Source organism: Zingiber officinale, chromosome 8B (assembly GCF_018446385.1).
Source record: "Zingiber officinale cultivar Zhangliang chromosome 8B, Zo_v1.1, whole genome shotgun sequence".
In the NCBI taxonomy this organism is placed as follows: domain Eukaryota; kingdom Viridiplantae; phylum Streptophyta; class Magnoliopsida; order Zingiberales; family Zingiberaceae; genus Zingiber; species Zingiber officinale.
In genome coordinates this window covers 89,078,614-89,093,989 of record NC_056001.1, presented here as the reverse complement: position 1 = coordinate 89,093,989, position 15,376 = coordinate 89,078,614, and the positions used below count along the sequence as shown (strand labels likewise).

General features: G+C 38.5%; 1 protein-coding gene across 1 annotated transcript; it reads left to right on the top strand.

Moving 5' to 3' along the window:
* The first annotated feature begins 10,050 nt into the window (after nucleotides 1–10,050).
* On the top strand, nucleotides 10,051–10,737 carry LOC122014019 (aldehyde dehydrogenase family 2 member B7, mitochondrial-like). Its single transcript, XM_042570217.1, has 3 exons — nucleotides 10,051–10,195; nucleotides 10,286–10,402; nucleotides 10,624–10,737. Exons 1-3 carry the CDS (start codon nucleotides 10,100–10,102, stop codon nucleotides 10,735–10,737), a joined length of 327 nt encoding a protein of 108 aa, XP_042426151.1. The 5' UTR covers nucleotides 10,051–10,099.
* The last annotated feature ends 4,639 nt before the right edge of the window (nucleotides 10,738–15,376 follow it).

Below are 15,376 nucleotides of genomic sequence, written 5' to 3'. Positions count from 1 at the left end.
GCATCCGAGGGATGAGAGCCAAAGAAAGTAGGCCTGGAGGAAAGAGGTCAAGGCTGCAAAGAAGAGTCAAGTGAGTCGTGAGGGTCCGAGTGCGAGAGAAATGTACTCGGGATGGGAAACCCTAGGTTTAGGGTTGTACCAGTCGACTGGTACTGGGACTAGTCGACTGGTGGTGAGCACAGAGAGCTTCTGTGCCAGAAACGGCTGGGATCAGTCGACTGGTCCTGGGACCAGTCGACTGGTAGAGAGCCGTTGAGAGAGCCGTTGGGCTGACACCAGTCGACTAGTGCAAGGACCAGTCGACTGGTAACGGGTAAATCAGCTTGCTGATTTCTTCCAAGCTCTATAAGAAGGAGCTTGGGATGACCAACCAAGCTGACGAAATTAGACTTGGTTAAAGCCTAATTAGTAGTCACTAAGTACTCAAAGGTTCCCTTGTGTCCAAGTGTTTTTGGTGAGTGTTGTGGTGAGGTTTCTCCACCCACAAGGAGGTTGAGCTAGCCGGAGTTTGCCGGGGACTAATCCAGCGACGGATTGAGAGATCGTCCACCTTACGAACACGCCATGGAATAGGAGCAAGTTATCTCCGAACCACATAAACGAACGTGTTAGCGGTTTGCATTTCCATTCTTGTATTTGGTGTTTAGCTTTCTATTTGTGTTCGTTTGTATTCCGCTGTGCTAACATCGTAGGAAGCAAAGATTTAGGGGCGCCGTCTATCCAACCCCCCTTCAAGCTGGCCGCGAGATCTCCAACAGTTATGACCCGCAAGTGTATGGTTACGTCGTCAGTAATAATAAAAGATATCATATCCACAGAGACTGGTTATAATCACTAAAGATGTCTCAAAGGCGAATTACCTAAAAAAATGATTAAAAGATCATTTACAACTAAAGATTAGATGTAAGGGTTAAATGCAGAAATTTAGTTTTAATAAGGTTCTAGGAGTCTTTGTTTCTTTGTGACACTCATCAATGTAATGCAATCTACCAAACCTTATCCTCAATTGTAACGTATTCATAAGAAGTCACCGGTTATCTTTTGCAGAAGACACCGGTCAAGGACTCAAATCTAAACCCTAAGTAATCAAAGAGTTATGATCCCTATGAAGTTCGTTAGCGGGGCAACCCTGTCACAACGCCCCTCGGTCATATGACATAGAAACGCATCACTAATTAATTCACCTTAAGATATAGAATTAAGCATATCAATCCATCCTACTTCTTTGTATGTTCTTGCTTTATCCCTAAAGGTGATTCCCTAAAAGGTCCGTTAGTGGGGCAGCCCTATCACGACGCCCCTCGATCATATGATTTAGCAAATTCCTCGACAAGATTCCACAAGAAATACAAACAACCAATCAAGAATGGTAATTAGGCACAAAACACAACAATCCACACAAGATTGATTGATACAAAACATATAATATCCTTGAACCAAGAAGATGGCAAATCCATGAATTTTACATCAAATTACATCTTAAATACTCTCTCCTTCCTAGAACAAAGAATCTACCCCATAGAAATCGAGGAAAGAATCGAAGACAAGAAGAATAAAGACATTCCGATCCGATTCAAGAAAGTAGAAGGGAATGCTTATCTCGATGTGACGAGTGATCTTCGGAACCAATCCTCTGCTCTTGGAGTCGAATCTTGGACAGAAATCTCCCTCCGATGGCTGGAAAATCACCCAAGAATCGATCTCCCCAAAGGGAGAGTCTCTCCTTTTCAAAGGGGAAGAAGCTCTATATATAGAGGGGGGGGGGGGGGGGGGGGGCCACACGGCCCAGGACACAGTCGTGTGAGATCCACATGGCCATAGCATTTCTCCTCTCGGCCAAGGTCACACGGTCGTGCCATGCCCCCCTTCTGCTTACTTACACGGTTGTGTGAAACCACACGACCTGGTCAATTCTTGCCTCTGGAAGTGTTGCACGGCCATGTGGCACACACAACCATGCCATTCTTCAGCTCTGGAATAGCTACATGGTCATGTAATCTTACACGGCTAGGGAAATCTCTGTCACTGGAAAGGCTACACGACCGTGTAACCATATACGACCATGCACTAGCTAGCTCGAGAAAGAGGCACGACCGTGTAGCTTCACACGACCAAGGCATTCCCCCTTGCTGCAGATGCTACACGACCTCTCATGACCACACGGCCAGGGTCATTCCCCCTTGCAAGGCCATGTGGCACTCATTGTCCGTGTCGTCTTTCGCCCATTTCGTTGTAGAATCAGCCACGGACATCAATTCTTCTCCAAATTCGACTCCTGAAAGCATAAAACACACAAAAGCAGATCTCCAAATAAAAAAAAGTATTTATACTAAAAGCAAAGCAAGGAATATAAAAGTGCATAGATAAAGCATGTATAAAACATAAGAATGTGCATCTAAACATGTGTATAAAATCTACGAGCATCAATCTTGTATCTAGAATTTTTCATAATTTCATAACTATTGTATATTATCTATTGTTTATAAAATGTTAATGAAAAATTTGCAATTACCTGTGTCTTCTTGTGTGATTTCCCTGTCTTCAGAACCCCCCAAATGTTTATATAAATAAACTTTTCCAACACACTCGCCAGATGTAGAGAAACTCCATAAAGACATTATACTTGATGGAAGTAGACCTCATATCCATTTTTTGAGTGATATAATGTTGAATGAACCATTTCTGATTATCTCAGAATTTATATGATAAGATAAATACCTTGCTTATATATGAAAAATTCCAAACATATCTGAGGGACCAGTTAGATCTATATACCCGGGTGAGATTAAACATATAAATGCTCCATTGGGTTTTACCCAATTGCATGAGGGACTGATTAGATTTATATGCTCAGATGAGATTAAACATTTGACTTCATGAAGGATCGGTCAAATTTGTATGCCCGGGCAAGATTAAACATTTGACTTCATGAAGGATCGATCGGATTTGTATACCTGGGCGAGATTAAACATCTGCAATATAAATGCTCCTTTGAACTTTACTCGACTGTATGAGGGACTAGTTGGATTTATATGCTCGAGTGAGATTAAACATCTGACTGCAAGAAGGATCGGTCGGATTTGTATGCCCGGGTAAAATTACACATCTTCACAATAAATAAGGTCGATGCTAAAACCCATGGTTGATCTTAGGGAAAAGTTTAAAGTCTCTGGTTCCCCTTCAGGAAGCCTGTCTGGTCACTCGTTAAGGTCCCTGATCAACTGTTCAATGGCTTAAAGTCTCCGGTTCCACTTAAGGTATTGGAATGTATACTATAAGCCTAGCTTTTTTATGAACATCTGTTTTGAAATATTTTGAAATGAGAATCACTTTGGTCAAATGTTTATATTTTATATTTATATATATATCAATGCAGTTGTCCATTTAATTTATATTGTAGATAACATGGTGTGTGGTGCCACACAGAAGATCATGTTATCAGCTCCTTATAAATTATAAATAGTAGCTCACAACCAAGATGGATTGGGACAAACTATTGGAACGGTTGTAGTGTAATTTGGTATTAATCTATTTTAACTATAAAATTACACTAGTACACTATGTGTGCTTTGAGTAGGACCATTTGAGGTTGTTTGATTTATACTGACTACATAAAAGAACAAAACCTCTGTTATTATGGATGTGCATCCTCTTAATCCCTATATAATAACAATCACGTATACTTAGTATTTATTTCTTTAACTTATCAATGAATGAGATTTATTCGTTAAATCAATATGCCCGATGAGTTAGGAGATAGTATTGTGTATATGGTGTGTTGTTGATTATAGAAGGAATCCGTGTCCTAATTATTTAGGCTGATGATGTCCCCTTGAGGAGCTCATAAGGATTATCATGTACACCCTGCAGGTGGACTTAGTCTGGCATGATAATAAAGTTGAGTGGTACTACTCTTGGAATCAGATGTTAATTAATTGAGTTATCAGTAACTCATTTAATTAATGGACATAAGATATCTTAAACACAGGGAGATTAACGCACTTATGATAAGAAGGAGCCCATATTGTAATATGGGATTGGTGCGGTAGTTCAATAATAACCCTTTAGTGGTATGGGTTATTATTGATGGACTTGGGTTGGGTGTTCGGGTCGAACACAGGAAGCCCAGGCCCATCAGGAGGCCTAAACCAATTCCTTTTCTAGGTCCCTATTGTAGCCTCTATATAAAGCCTCTCTTCCACCCATCCTTCAGGTGGTTGGTGTTGTTTTGTTTTCGGCGCTACCACATCTCTTCCTTGCTAGGGCCGGCCACATCTCTTCCAGCTAGGGTCGGCGCCACAACTCTTCTACCTGGGGCCAGCGCCACCTCCTCCACCTAGGGTTAGCGCCTCCTCCTCCATACAAGGGCCAGCGCCTCTTCTCCTTGCTAGGGGTCGGCGGCTCTTGCTCCCCATGGTGGCCGACGGTTTGGAATAAATGAAGGGAAGGGTGGTTGTTGTCTTGGTGGATCGTCACTCACACGACGTCCAAGAAGAGGAGAGGAATACAGCAGAAGATCAAGAGGTCTTTAGCTACAAAAGAAAGGTACAACTAGTTCTTTAATTCCACTGCGTAATTAGTTTAGTTTTCTTTGTATCGATTTTGAAATACCAACACAAGAGGCCAGTGATTTTGTATTTTGATCAAGGTGTGCTTTGATCCATCAAGAATTTGCTTGATTGATTAAACACATGTCTGATCAAACATGCGGTTTGCTAGGAAAAAATTCTATTCTTGTACAATTTTTGTACAGGGAAATTGAAACAGAATGGAATTCCAACACCTTCAAGTGGTATCGGAGCTTGTTTTCTGGTTCTGTGTGATTGGTTTTCGGTTAAATAATGCACTGCTCATATATAAGTTTAAGCAGGATAATAGTAGGATGTGCAAGAAAGATTAACTCTGTGGTCGCAGACATCCTAGATTCAACTATTATGGCTTTTTGTGTGTTGTGTATGATTTGAACCCTCGGGCATGTCGAGGTTGTTTTGTGTGTATGATTGTAATAATTAAATACGGTCGGTTGCCGTATTATTATTTCTTTACATTCTGTTCAATCTAGCTTACATGTAAATTTCTTTGTGGAATATAAGATCGACAAATGTAAACTATATTTCTTTTTGTTGTGACTTGTATTCTTGCTATGCGTGGTGCTATTTTGATGACCGGAGGCGCGGTGAAGAAGGAAGAAAGATAGACCGATGGCTTAATCCATTGGCAGCATATAGGAGGACAGGGATGGTTGAGGCCATAATAGTTGGAAATTTTATTTTCATATTTATTGCCTTTATATGCTATTTTTGTGTGCTGTGATGATGGTTTTATGTGTTGTGATGTGTGTGCATGTTAAAATTCCTCGATTTAAATAACTAAGTAGGAGAGGAATTATTTAAATAAATTCCACGGTCTCCATTACTGTTTTGTAAGTGATGCATTCAAACTTGCGCGTTAGCTTTAAGTATCTTCCTCCATATCGGATGAGCTTGTTTGCGGATCACTAGGTCAAACCTCCTCTTACAAATGTTTGAATTAGTATACATCCACACTATTGTGGCATACGAAATTTATGGTGTTTTGAGGTGTTGGTGAATTTAAATTATATTGTTTGAGGAATCAATATTATTTTAAATTCTAAAATTTTGACCAAATATTTTATTTTATGATTCTCATGATTTCAAAATGGCTTTCAATCCTCTTGATGTTATTTTAAAAGAAAATAAACTTACTGGTCCAAATTATATATATTGGAAGAATACAAGTTCGTACTTCTTGAGGTCTGTCCTAGCGTGCCTGATAAAGATTCTAGTGAAGAGGAGATAGAGAGATATAGGAAATGGGTCAAGGAAGATGAGATGACACTGTGTTACATTTTAGATTCTATGTCAAATGTGCTGCAACATCAGTATTAGGCCCTACCCACTGCCTATGACATGATGCTCAATTTAAAGGAACTCTTCTGACACCAGAATCGGGATGCCAGGCAGGAGTCCATGAGAAACTTAATGACAACCACCATGACTGAGGGGACACCCGTAAGGGATCATATCCTCAAGATGATGGCTCATTTAAATGAGATGGAAGTCCTTGGAACTGAAATCAATGGGGAAACCCAGGTTGATATTATTCTCCAAACGCTGCCTAAGAGTTTTGAGCAGTTCCGCCTAAACTACAGCATGGACAAAAGGGTTTATTCGTTGGCGGAACTTCTGACAGAACTCCAAGTGGCAGAAGGGCTATTTCGTCAAAGTTCTCAAGTTCACATTGCTGAAAACGTTTCTGCCTCTAAGCCGAAAGGAGGAAAGAAGAAGAAGAAACAATTTGGTTCAGCAAAGAAAGTGATTCGACCTCAAGGGACTGAGCCGCAGGTAGGTGTGAAAAAGCTGAAAGGCAAGAGCTTAACATGCAAGCAGTCTGGACTTTGGAAGATGGGCTGCCCTCGCAGAAATGAGAACAATAAAGGTATATCTTATTCATTAGTTGTTGAAACATGTTTAGTGGTGTTATCTACCGGTACCTGGTGTATAGATACGGGAGCCACTGATTATGTCTGCAATTCATTGCAGGGGTTCCAGGAAACTAGACGACTACATGAAGGAGAGATCACCGTAGACATGGGCAATGCTACGAGAGTGGCGGTTGTTGCAATGGGAGATGTTTATTTATCTTTTGATAGGAAACTTTGATTTTGAAAAATTGTCTTTACGTACCATGTTTTAGAAAGAACTTGATTTAAGTTTCTAAATTATTTATGGATGAATATTCTATTTCTTTTAATGACAAAGTGGTTGTCAAGAAAAATAGGGTGGTTATCTATTCTGGTGCGTTGGTTGGCAGCTTGTATACTCTTAATCCAATAACTCCCACGATGCAACAAATGGAAATTAATAACACATCTTCTAATTCTAATAAGAGAAAGCAACCTTCGAAAATGAACCAAACATATCTTTGGCATGTAAGGTGGGTTCATATTAACTTAAGTAGGATTCAAAGGTTAATAGCCGATGGACCTTTGGGTTCATTGGTAGTGGAAAACTTTCCAACTTGTGAGTCTTGCTTGGAAGGAAAAATGACCAAGAGACCTTTTAAGGCAAAGGGGTATAAAGCCAAAGAAGTGTTAGAATTGGTTCATTCTGATTTGTGTGGGCCTATGACTATCCAGGTAAGAGTTGGTTTCGAATATTTTGTCTCTTTTATAGATGACTATTCGAGATATGGGTGTATTTACTTGATGCGCCGCAAGTCTAAGTGCTTTGATAAGTTCAAATAGTACAAACACTACAACAAAAACCCTCATAGACATCGATGGAATAACAACGATTTTAAGTAAAAACCGATGTCTTTGAGTATCTTACACCGGTTTTTCCAAAAACCGGTGTCTATTAGCTCAGATTTTCGCTCATAGATATCGATTTTTTAGGCGATGTCTTTGAGCGCCTTTTTTCGTTAATAGACACCGATTTTAACAGCGATTTTTAAAACCCGGTATTAATGAACTAAAATAAAATATTTTAATTTTCCCACAAGGCAAAATTTACAACACTATGAAGTTCCCTCCAAACCTAAACCTATATCGCGCCCCTTCCTCCGACCATCTCTCTCAGTCTAAACCTAAACCTAAACCTCCGACCATCTCTCTCAACCTCATCTCCCTCTTCCCCTTCCTAGATCAACGCCCCTTCCTCTCCCGATCAGGATCAAGACACGATGCCCTTGCTTCTCCGTCCAACCACATCGCATCTCCTCCAACTCGTCCCTTTGGGTGAGAAGAGGAGACCTTCTTTGCATTCCGATAGTCCATACTTTATCTTTTCCTTTCTACTTCCTCCTATTTTTGTGTTCGGTTCTGCTCCCTTCCCATGAGGCTGCTTTCCTCCCGGAGTTGCCCAACCTCACCACCATCTCCTTTGAGGAAGGCTACACCCAACTATTCGGAGACTCCAACCTCATGCTTCACGGCGACGGCCGGACTGTCCACCTCTCCCTCGACCAGCGAATAGGTTCTGTTAAAAGATTTTTTTAAAAAAAGAAAGGGACATCTTTGAACCTACCTTGTTCTGTGATCAAGTGCTGCATTTGCGTCGCAAGATCTCTACCTCCATGGATTCTTTAGAGCCTCCATTAAACTGCTCTCCGATTACGTAGCTGGAGTGGTGGTTGCTTTCTACGTATGCTTCTTTGCTCTTGAGTTTAGATTTTGCAGCACTTTCCTTTACCTGTTTGAAAGAAGAAGAAGAAGAAGAAGAAGAAGAAGAAGAAGAAGAAGAAGGAAAAAACAAAAACAGTCTCTCCTCCGCTGCGATGGGCTCTGCAACGGTCCTCGCATCACTCTGATACTGCTCCCTCTCCCTCTCCTCCTCTTCCCACTCGATGAAGGAGGCCCTCCTCATCTCTTCCCGTCCGCCCTCTAGGGCTTCTCCCAAAATCCCACCTTCGTCCCATCTCCGCAGATTCTTTTCTGCACTCCACCTGCCTCGACCCCCGCTGTGGGACGACCTCAAGCCGCTGGTGAGGCCTCTTTCTTTTGGAAACTTTGCACGCAAAGGTAACTCCTTGTCCTCCATAAGATTTTGGTCTTCTTGAAAAATGAGTTCTTTGCTTGAGAGTTGCGTGTGCATACCTAATTCTGGGAAGATTAGGGGTTCGGTCACGCTGATGCATTTATTTCCGGAACCCATCACTAATACTAAGCTTCATTCCGATCTTCTTCTTCTTCTTCTTATTAAATAGTTAAATTAAGCATCTTTTGCTTTTATGTATAAATTGCTTACCTACTTGTAGTTGATTCATTCCTGCTGCTGGGTATACTTTCTTGTTTTCATAGACTTCCACGGATGTCTAATCTACTTGGAAAATATGTTTGATGTTCTTTTACTTGTTTGGCAGAGAAAAAGGTGAAATTTCATGGTAAATTTGTTCATGCTTCTTTATTTGGAGTGGGTGCTCCTGAAGCATTGGTTATTGGAGTGGTAGCTCTGCTGGTGTTTGGCCCTAAAGGCCTAGCTGAGTCAAGTACCTTCTTTGAACAGTAGATAAATTCATCTGTACATTGAAAATGTGGTAGAAATACATAGGAAATCCTGTGAATCTTCATAAGCTAACCAATCATGATATTAACATTTCACAAAGACAAAAAGATTTCTTTCATGGACACCCATTAATCTATACCCAAATGTGCCCTACAAGTTGTTACCTATTGTGTGTGTTACTAGATTAAAGTCGATGAAACTTCAATATTTTGGTATATATAAACAAATTTTTATTGTTAAACTTTTGGCCATCTGGGAAGCATGGCTTTAGGTTTCCAGCCTACCTGCTTAGTTTTGCAATTGGTATCTCTTGGTCCTGAAAGCATATAAATTCTACAATGGATATAATCACACTCTGTATCCCTTGATGGGCTAGTTATGTCATCAGGCTGAATTGTGAACTCTTACTCCCTAAATTGAATACCAAATAGTTTATTTATTTTGGATTCAGTTTGCAGGTTCTGTTATATTCCTTAGTATGAGAAGCTTCGATTTGAATGGATTATCATTATGGAGGGTCACTCAAGGTACACTTGGATTAGGACTTTTAGTAGAGATTTTTAGATCAATTTTGATTTATTATAGGATGAATCCAAGTTAATTTAGGTTTGGGTTAATCTTAATTGTGCTTTAATCTTATTTGAGCCTTTTTCTCATGATTTGGTTTGATTTTGATATTATTAAATTACCTTTTTGTCATATGAGTATAAGTTTCACTGTGAGTTGAGCTAGATTGCTTTTGTTATTTTGGTGAGGTTTCATTGTGGTTGAGCTATATTGTTGTTCTATATTCACATCCAATGGCTTGAATTGTGATCTTGTTTGTATATCCACCCTGTTTGTGATTAAATTTCAAATGGCATGCATTGTCTACAGGAAGAGAATTGAACCATATTGGCAAAATGCTTTTGATTTATTTTTCTCTTTTAGCTTTTTGATATTGTGAAAATAGGATGTGAATCACATATCCTTTGTAGACTTGAACATCTTGATATCAGTGATATAGGATCTTATACATAAAAAAAACTACTTCTGTTTATCTGATTTAGTTTGTATTGTCAAGGTACTCTGGTATGCTTGAAAAGGAGGTAAAGATTGCTTGTCTTGTCTGTCGCGACTGTTGTGATTGCAAAGCATGTTCTAGAAGTCCAGCTAAAGATGGTTATAAGGTTTACTTACTTTTAACATGCAAAGTTTTATGAACATTATTTACTTTGAGAATGTTTTGTCATGAAAGTTTCCATTTATGTGATCTTCAGGATCTTGAAATTGTTCAGGAGCGTATATACGATGAGTTTGTAGAGAAAACAAAAGCCCGTGCCTTAAAACGCATTGTTGGAGACCCCTTTAAAAAGGGTGTTGAACAAGGTCCTCAGGTATCCTCCTTTTTCTGTCTTTGTTCTCTCTGAAAGGTAGAAACTGCCGTATTTGTTTGTGTCTTAATTTATGTGCTCATACTAATTTTCATCTCATTCGATTGCTATTTGATCGTGCATTACTCGTATAAAACATGTATGAAAAAGTCATCTAGCTTCTTAACAAAGAAGTTCTGAAACCTGTCCATATTGAGTACTTTCATTCTTCACACATATCTCAGATTGATGAGGAGCAGTTTAGCAAGATCTTGCGTTACATCAAATCGGGAATCAACAGTGGTGCTACGCTAGTAACAGGTGGAGATCGAATTAGAAACAAAGGTTATTACATTTAGCCGACCATCTTCTCTGATGTACAAGTATGGCTTAGTCCTTAAATCTATAAAGGTTTGGTAAACTCTCAATCTGCATTTGTGATGACAGTTGTGATATTTGAAATTTATAGGATGAAATGAAAATAGCATAAGATGAGATCTTCGCTCCTGTTCAATCGACCCTTAAGTTCAAGCAAGTGCAACATCTTATGCCAGTCTTATTGATGTGTACAATATCAAGATGAAATTGTTGGTGCGGGAAGCATCCGACGATCGAACTCGTGTTTTGATAATGGCAAAGGATTCAAAGTTAAGGTGTTTTGTGATTTAACATGTCTGCTTGAGTGTTTCAGGAAAGTCCAAGCTGTGGTTAGGCAAAGGGAAAACCCTATGTAACGCCCGCCCTCCCAGCTAACCCTAAGGGACGGGGCTACGATACTCTACGTACATATTACAGCGGAAGACTTAAAATAATTTTTCTTAGATTAATAAAAACTTTTCTTTTGTTTGCATATCCGAACTACACTAATATGGTTTCCATAACATGATAACAAGATAAATAGAAACATAACATCAAGTCACCCATTTAGTACTACAATTTATGAAACCAAAGCGTAATTCTTAAAAGTTCTTAAAGCAGGTTCTTATTGGGTTGCCTAGCCACAGCCACACACATCTCCTTGCCTCTCCTGCTGCTCCTTTAGCACATCCAGCTTTTTCCTTTATCTGCGGTACAAGGAAAGTAAGCTGTGAGCACTCATGGCTCAGTAAGTTCCTTTCCTACTCACTAAAACCAAAAATCATTACATAATCAAAGAATATATCAACATAACATGATCTCAACTAGTCATGGCATAACATATCATACTCTTTAATCATATCATGCAACATAACAAAATCATAATTAGTCATGGCATATCATCTCTTAAAGCATAGCATGAAATATAACATAATCATATCTAATCATGGCATCTCATCCCTTAAAGCATAGCATGGAACATATCATAGTCATATCTAATCATGGCATATCATAAATCATAGCATTATCACAACATGATCATAAAGTATATGCAATATGATTTTGAAAACATGTATCCGAAAAACATGTGTATGTCTCATGATCTTTAAAACCATTTCTTCTTACATATATACTTGAACATAATATCAACATATTGGGGATCCCGGCTTAGTACCACATACATACATAATGCGCATCCTAAGTAGATCCAAGGTAGCTAGTCTTGATCCTACTAGGAAACTAGGCCCGTAGCTCGACCTAGGGGCACGTAAGGAGCCCACCCTTTACTAGGCCCGTAATTCAACCTAGGGGCGCATAAGGAGCCCACCCTTTTGGTACAAGCCATTCAAAGTAAAATACATGTCATACTTATACATATCATACATCATACAAGCATGCATCACTTAGGCATACATCATATAAAAGTATGCATCACTTAGGCATACATCATGTCATAAAGGTATGCATCACTTAGGCATACATCATATAAAAGTATGCATCACTTAGGCATACATCATGTCATAAAAGTATGCATCACTTAGGCATACATCATGTCATAAAAGTATGCATCACTTAGGCATACATCATATAAAAGTATGCATCACTTAGTCATACATCATATTAACATGCATATCATAAAAGCATACATATTTTAAGCACATAACATATCATCAAAGTATGCATATTCTAAGCACATAACATATCATCAAAGTATGCATATTTCTAAACACATATCATATCATAAAAACATGCATATTCTAAGCACATAACATATCATCAAAGCATGCATATTTCTAAACACATATCATATCATAAAAACATGCATATTCTAAGCATATAGCATATCATCAAGCATGCATATTCTAAGCACATAACATATCATTAAAACATGCATATCTCTATCAACATATCATATCATAAAAAGGTATAAATCACAAGCATACATGGTTAAGCATAAGGGTGTATCATGTGATTATACTATCATAAGAAACATGGTAACATAGTTAACTTGGGTTCTAAGCTTCCTAAACCCTTGGGTTCCTATCATGGCCGAACCCCCTTAGGTCTCAATTTAGGTAAAAACAACCTCCAAGCATGTGAAACCTAAATTATCATTACATGAATTTCATAGGAAGCATTATAAGTATGATTTACTTGGTTTCTAAGTTCTCCAAGTCCTTAAACTCATGTGGCCGAACCCTATCAATATATAAACAAGGTCCCAAATGTCATGAAAGCATGGAAACCTTAAACCATATTTATAGCATTTTTTCCAAGTAACATAGTAAGCATATTGAGCTAGTTCCTAAGTCCTTCAAGCCCTTAACATATGTCATAGTCAAACTTTTAACAAGTGTTCATGAGGGCTAAAAACAAATATACAAGCATGTGAACTTGAACTAACATCATGTATAAATTCATAACAAAACATTATACAACATGTATGGCCGAAACATACCCTAGCCTCAATTAGGTCATTAAACAACATATAGCATGGGAACTTTGTCTTTCTACTTATCATATTCCATGTCAAGTGACATAAGCATATTTAATTCTTGTTCTAGGGTTCTAGGGCATCTATTCCTTCATGGCCAAAACATACAATAGTTCATTTAGGTCATGGAAAAATTATACAAGCATGTGACGCAATCAACACATTATCCTATTTTCATAAGAAGCACTTTTAACACATTTGGTTTCATTTCTAAGGCCTCTAGGTCTTTTAAACCCTACTTGGCCGAAACTCAACAGAGTATAAACTTGCTTCAAATAGCCTAAGAGCATAAGAAATCATACAAGTTTCATAGCATGTATAAAGACAAGCATAATAAACATACATGTGAATTGTGTCTTAGGCTTCCTAGGTTTCTTTCCCTTTTTCTTTTATTTTTCCTCATGGCCGAAACCTACCATTCTTTAAACTAGGTTTTAAGTGGCCTAAAGCATGGAAAACCTAAGTAAGTTTCATGGCAAAAATTACTAAGAACATCATATACAAAGTTGGTTCATAAACAAGCTAGGACCCTTGTGATCTTACATGTCATATATCATGTAACTAATTTTCCTATACTCAATTTAAACATAAGAACATTAAACAACTTTCATATCATAATATCACAGAGGTCTTGAGCATATTAGAATTTTGTTTAAGCTTTTCTAAACTATCCATCCTGTCATGGCCGAAAATCTAAAATAAGAGTTCATGAATTTCTAGCAATGTTCAACATGCAATTCTTTAAGAAAACTCTATATTCTATCATACAAACATGGTTACTTAAAATTTAAAGGTCTTCCTAACCCTAAGCCCTTTTCTTGGCCGAAACATATAAATGGATTTCTTTTGGTTCCAAGTAACTTTTAAGCAAGAAAACCAATAAAAGATCCTTAATAGTTCATGGAGAGAATCTTGCATTAGTTTGGTTACACAATATTTTCCCTAACCTCTTTAAAATATTTTTGGCCGAAATTCTAGGGTTAGGTACTCCTCTGATCAAGCATCATTTAGGTATAAAAACATGAAGAAAATCCTTCCTACATAGCATAGAAAAATATCATGAAATAAGGACTTGTTTAAACCTTCCTAGATTTGAAAACCCTTTCTTTGGCCGAATTTTTCTTAAATTCCTTCCTAGGTTTTCTAATCCTTATAAAATCCGAAAATCACATAAAAATCCTTGTACCACAGGTGAGGGGAAGCTTACATCCTTTTCGCTTGTGGATCTAAGGTATGGTGATGGAAGAAGTAGCCTCTTCTTCTAGTTCCTTTCCCTTGATTCCCTTGCTTAGTCCTCCTTGTATCTTAGGCTTTCTTAGGAGAAAACCTTGGCTTTGGGGCCGAAGATGGAGGAGAGGGGACTGATGGTTTCGGTGAGGGAGAGGAAGAATGAGAGGAAATGAGAGAAAAATAACCTTCTCTTTTCTTGCTCCCTTTTATGTTAAGGGGGAAGAGGTAGCAAAATTGATTTTTGCTTTCCTTCTCCCTTAGCCTTTTTTTTCCTATTTCCTATTTATTTTATTTATTCATTTATTCTTACCATTCATGATGAAATAAGGGGGATTGAATCCTCATAATTCCCTCTTTAAATTTTCGGCAACAACAAAGAGGAAGAAGGAGAGAAAGGGAGGAAGACAAGTTGCCTTTCTCTTGCTCCTTTCTTGTTTTCTTTTGGCTAGCTTTTACTCTTACCTTTATCATGAGTTTCCCTCCTTTGTTATCAACATCGTCTCTTTATCCCAATTGGTTTCTACTAATTAATTCTATGAAATATAATATAAGAGGTTCATGGTTCAATCCTTGACCTCCTCTTCTTTTTATTTCATTTTATTTCTTTTTGCTTCAACTCACTTCCTATTATTTTTCTAAGGAAAAATCCCACATTCATATATTTATCTTACAAGCTTAGTGGGTATTACACCCTAGGGGGTGGTAACCCTAGGTCATAGGGGGCGGTAACCCTATGCGGAAAGTCTTGATAGGTCGATGACTTCAGGCAAAAGTCCTAGGGGGTGGTAACCCTAGGTGGAAAGTCCTGGTGTCACGAACTAGGTGAAAGACTGGACTAGCCTGGAAGCGGATGTCCAGCAGAAAGTCCAGAAGCGTCGAGTGCTGAGCAAAAGTCCAGTCGATCTGGAGGATCGCAC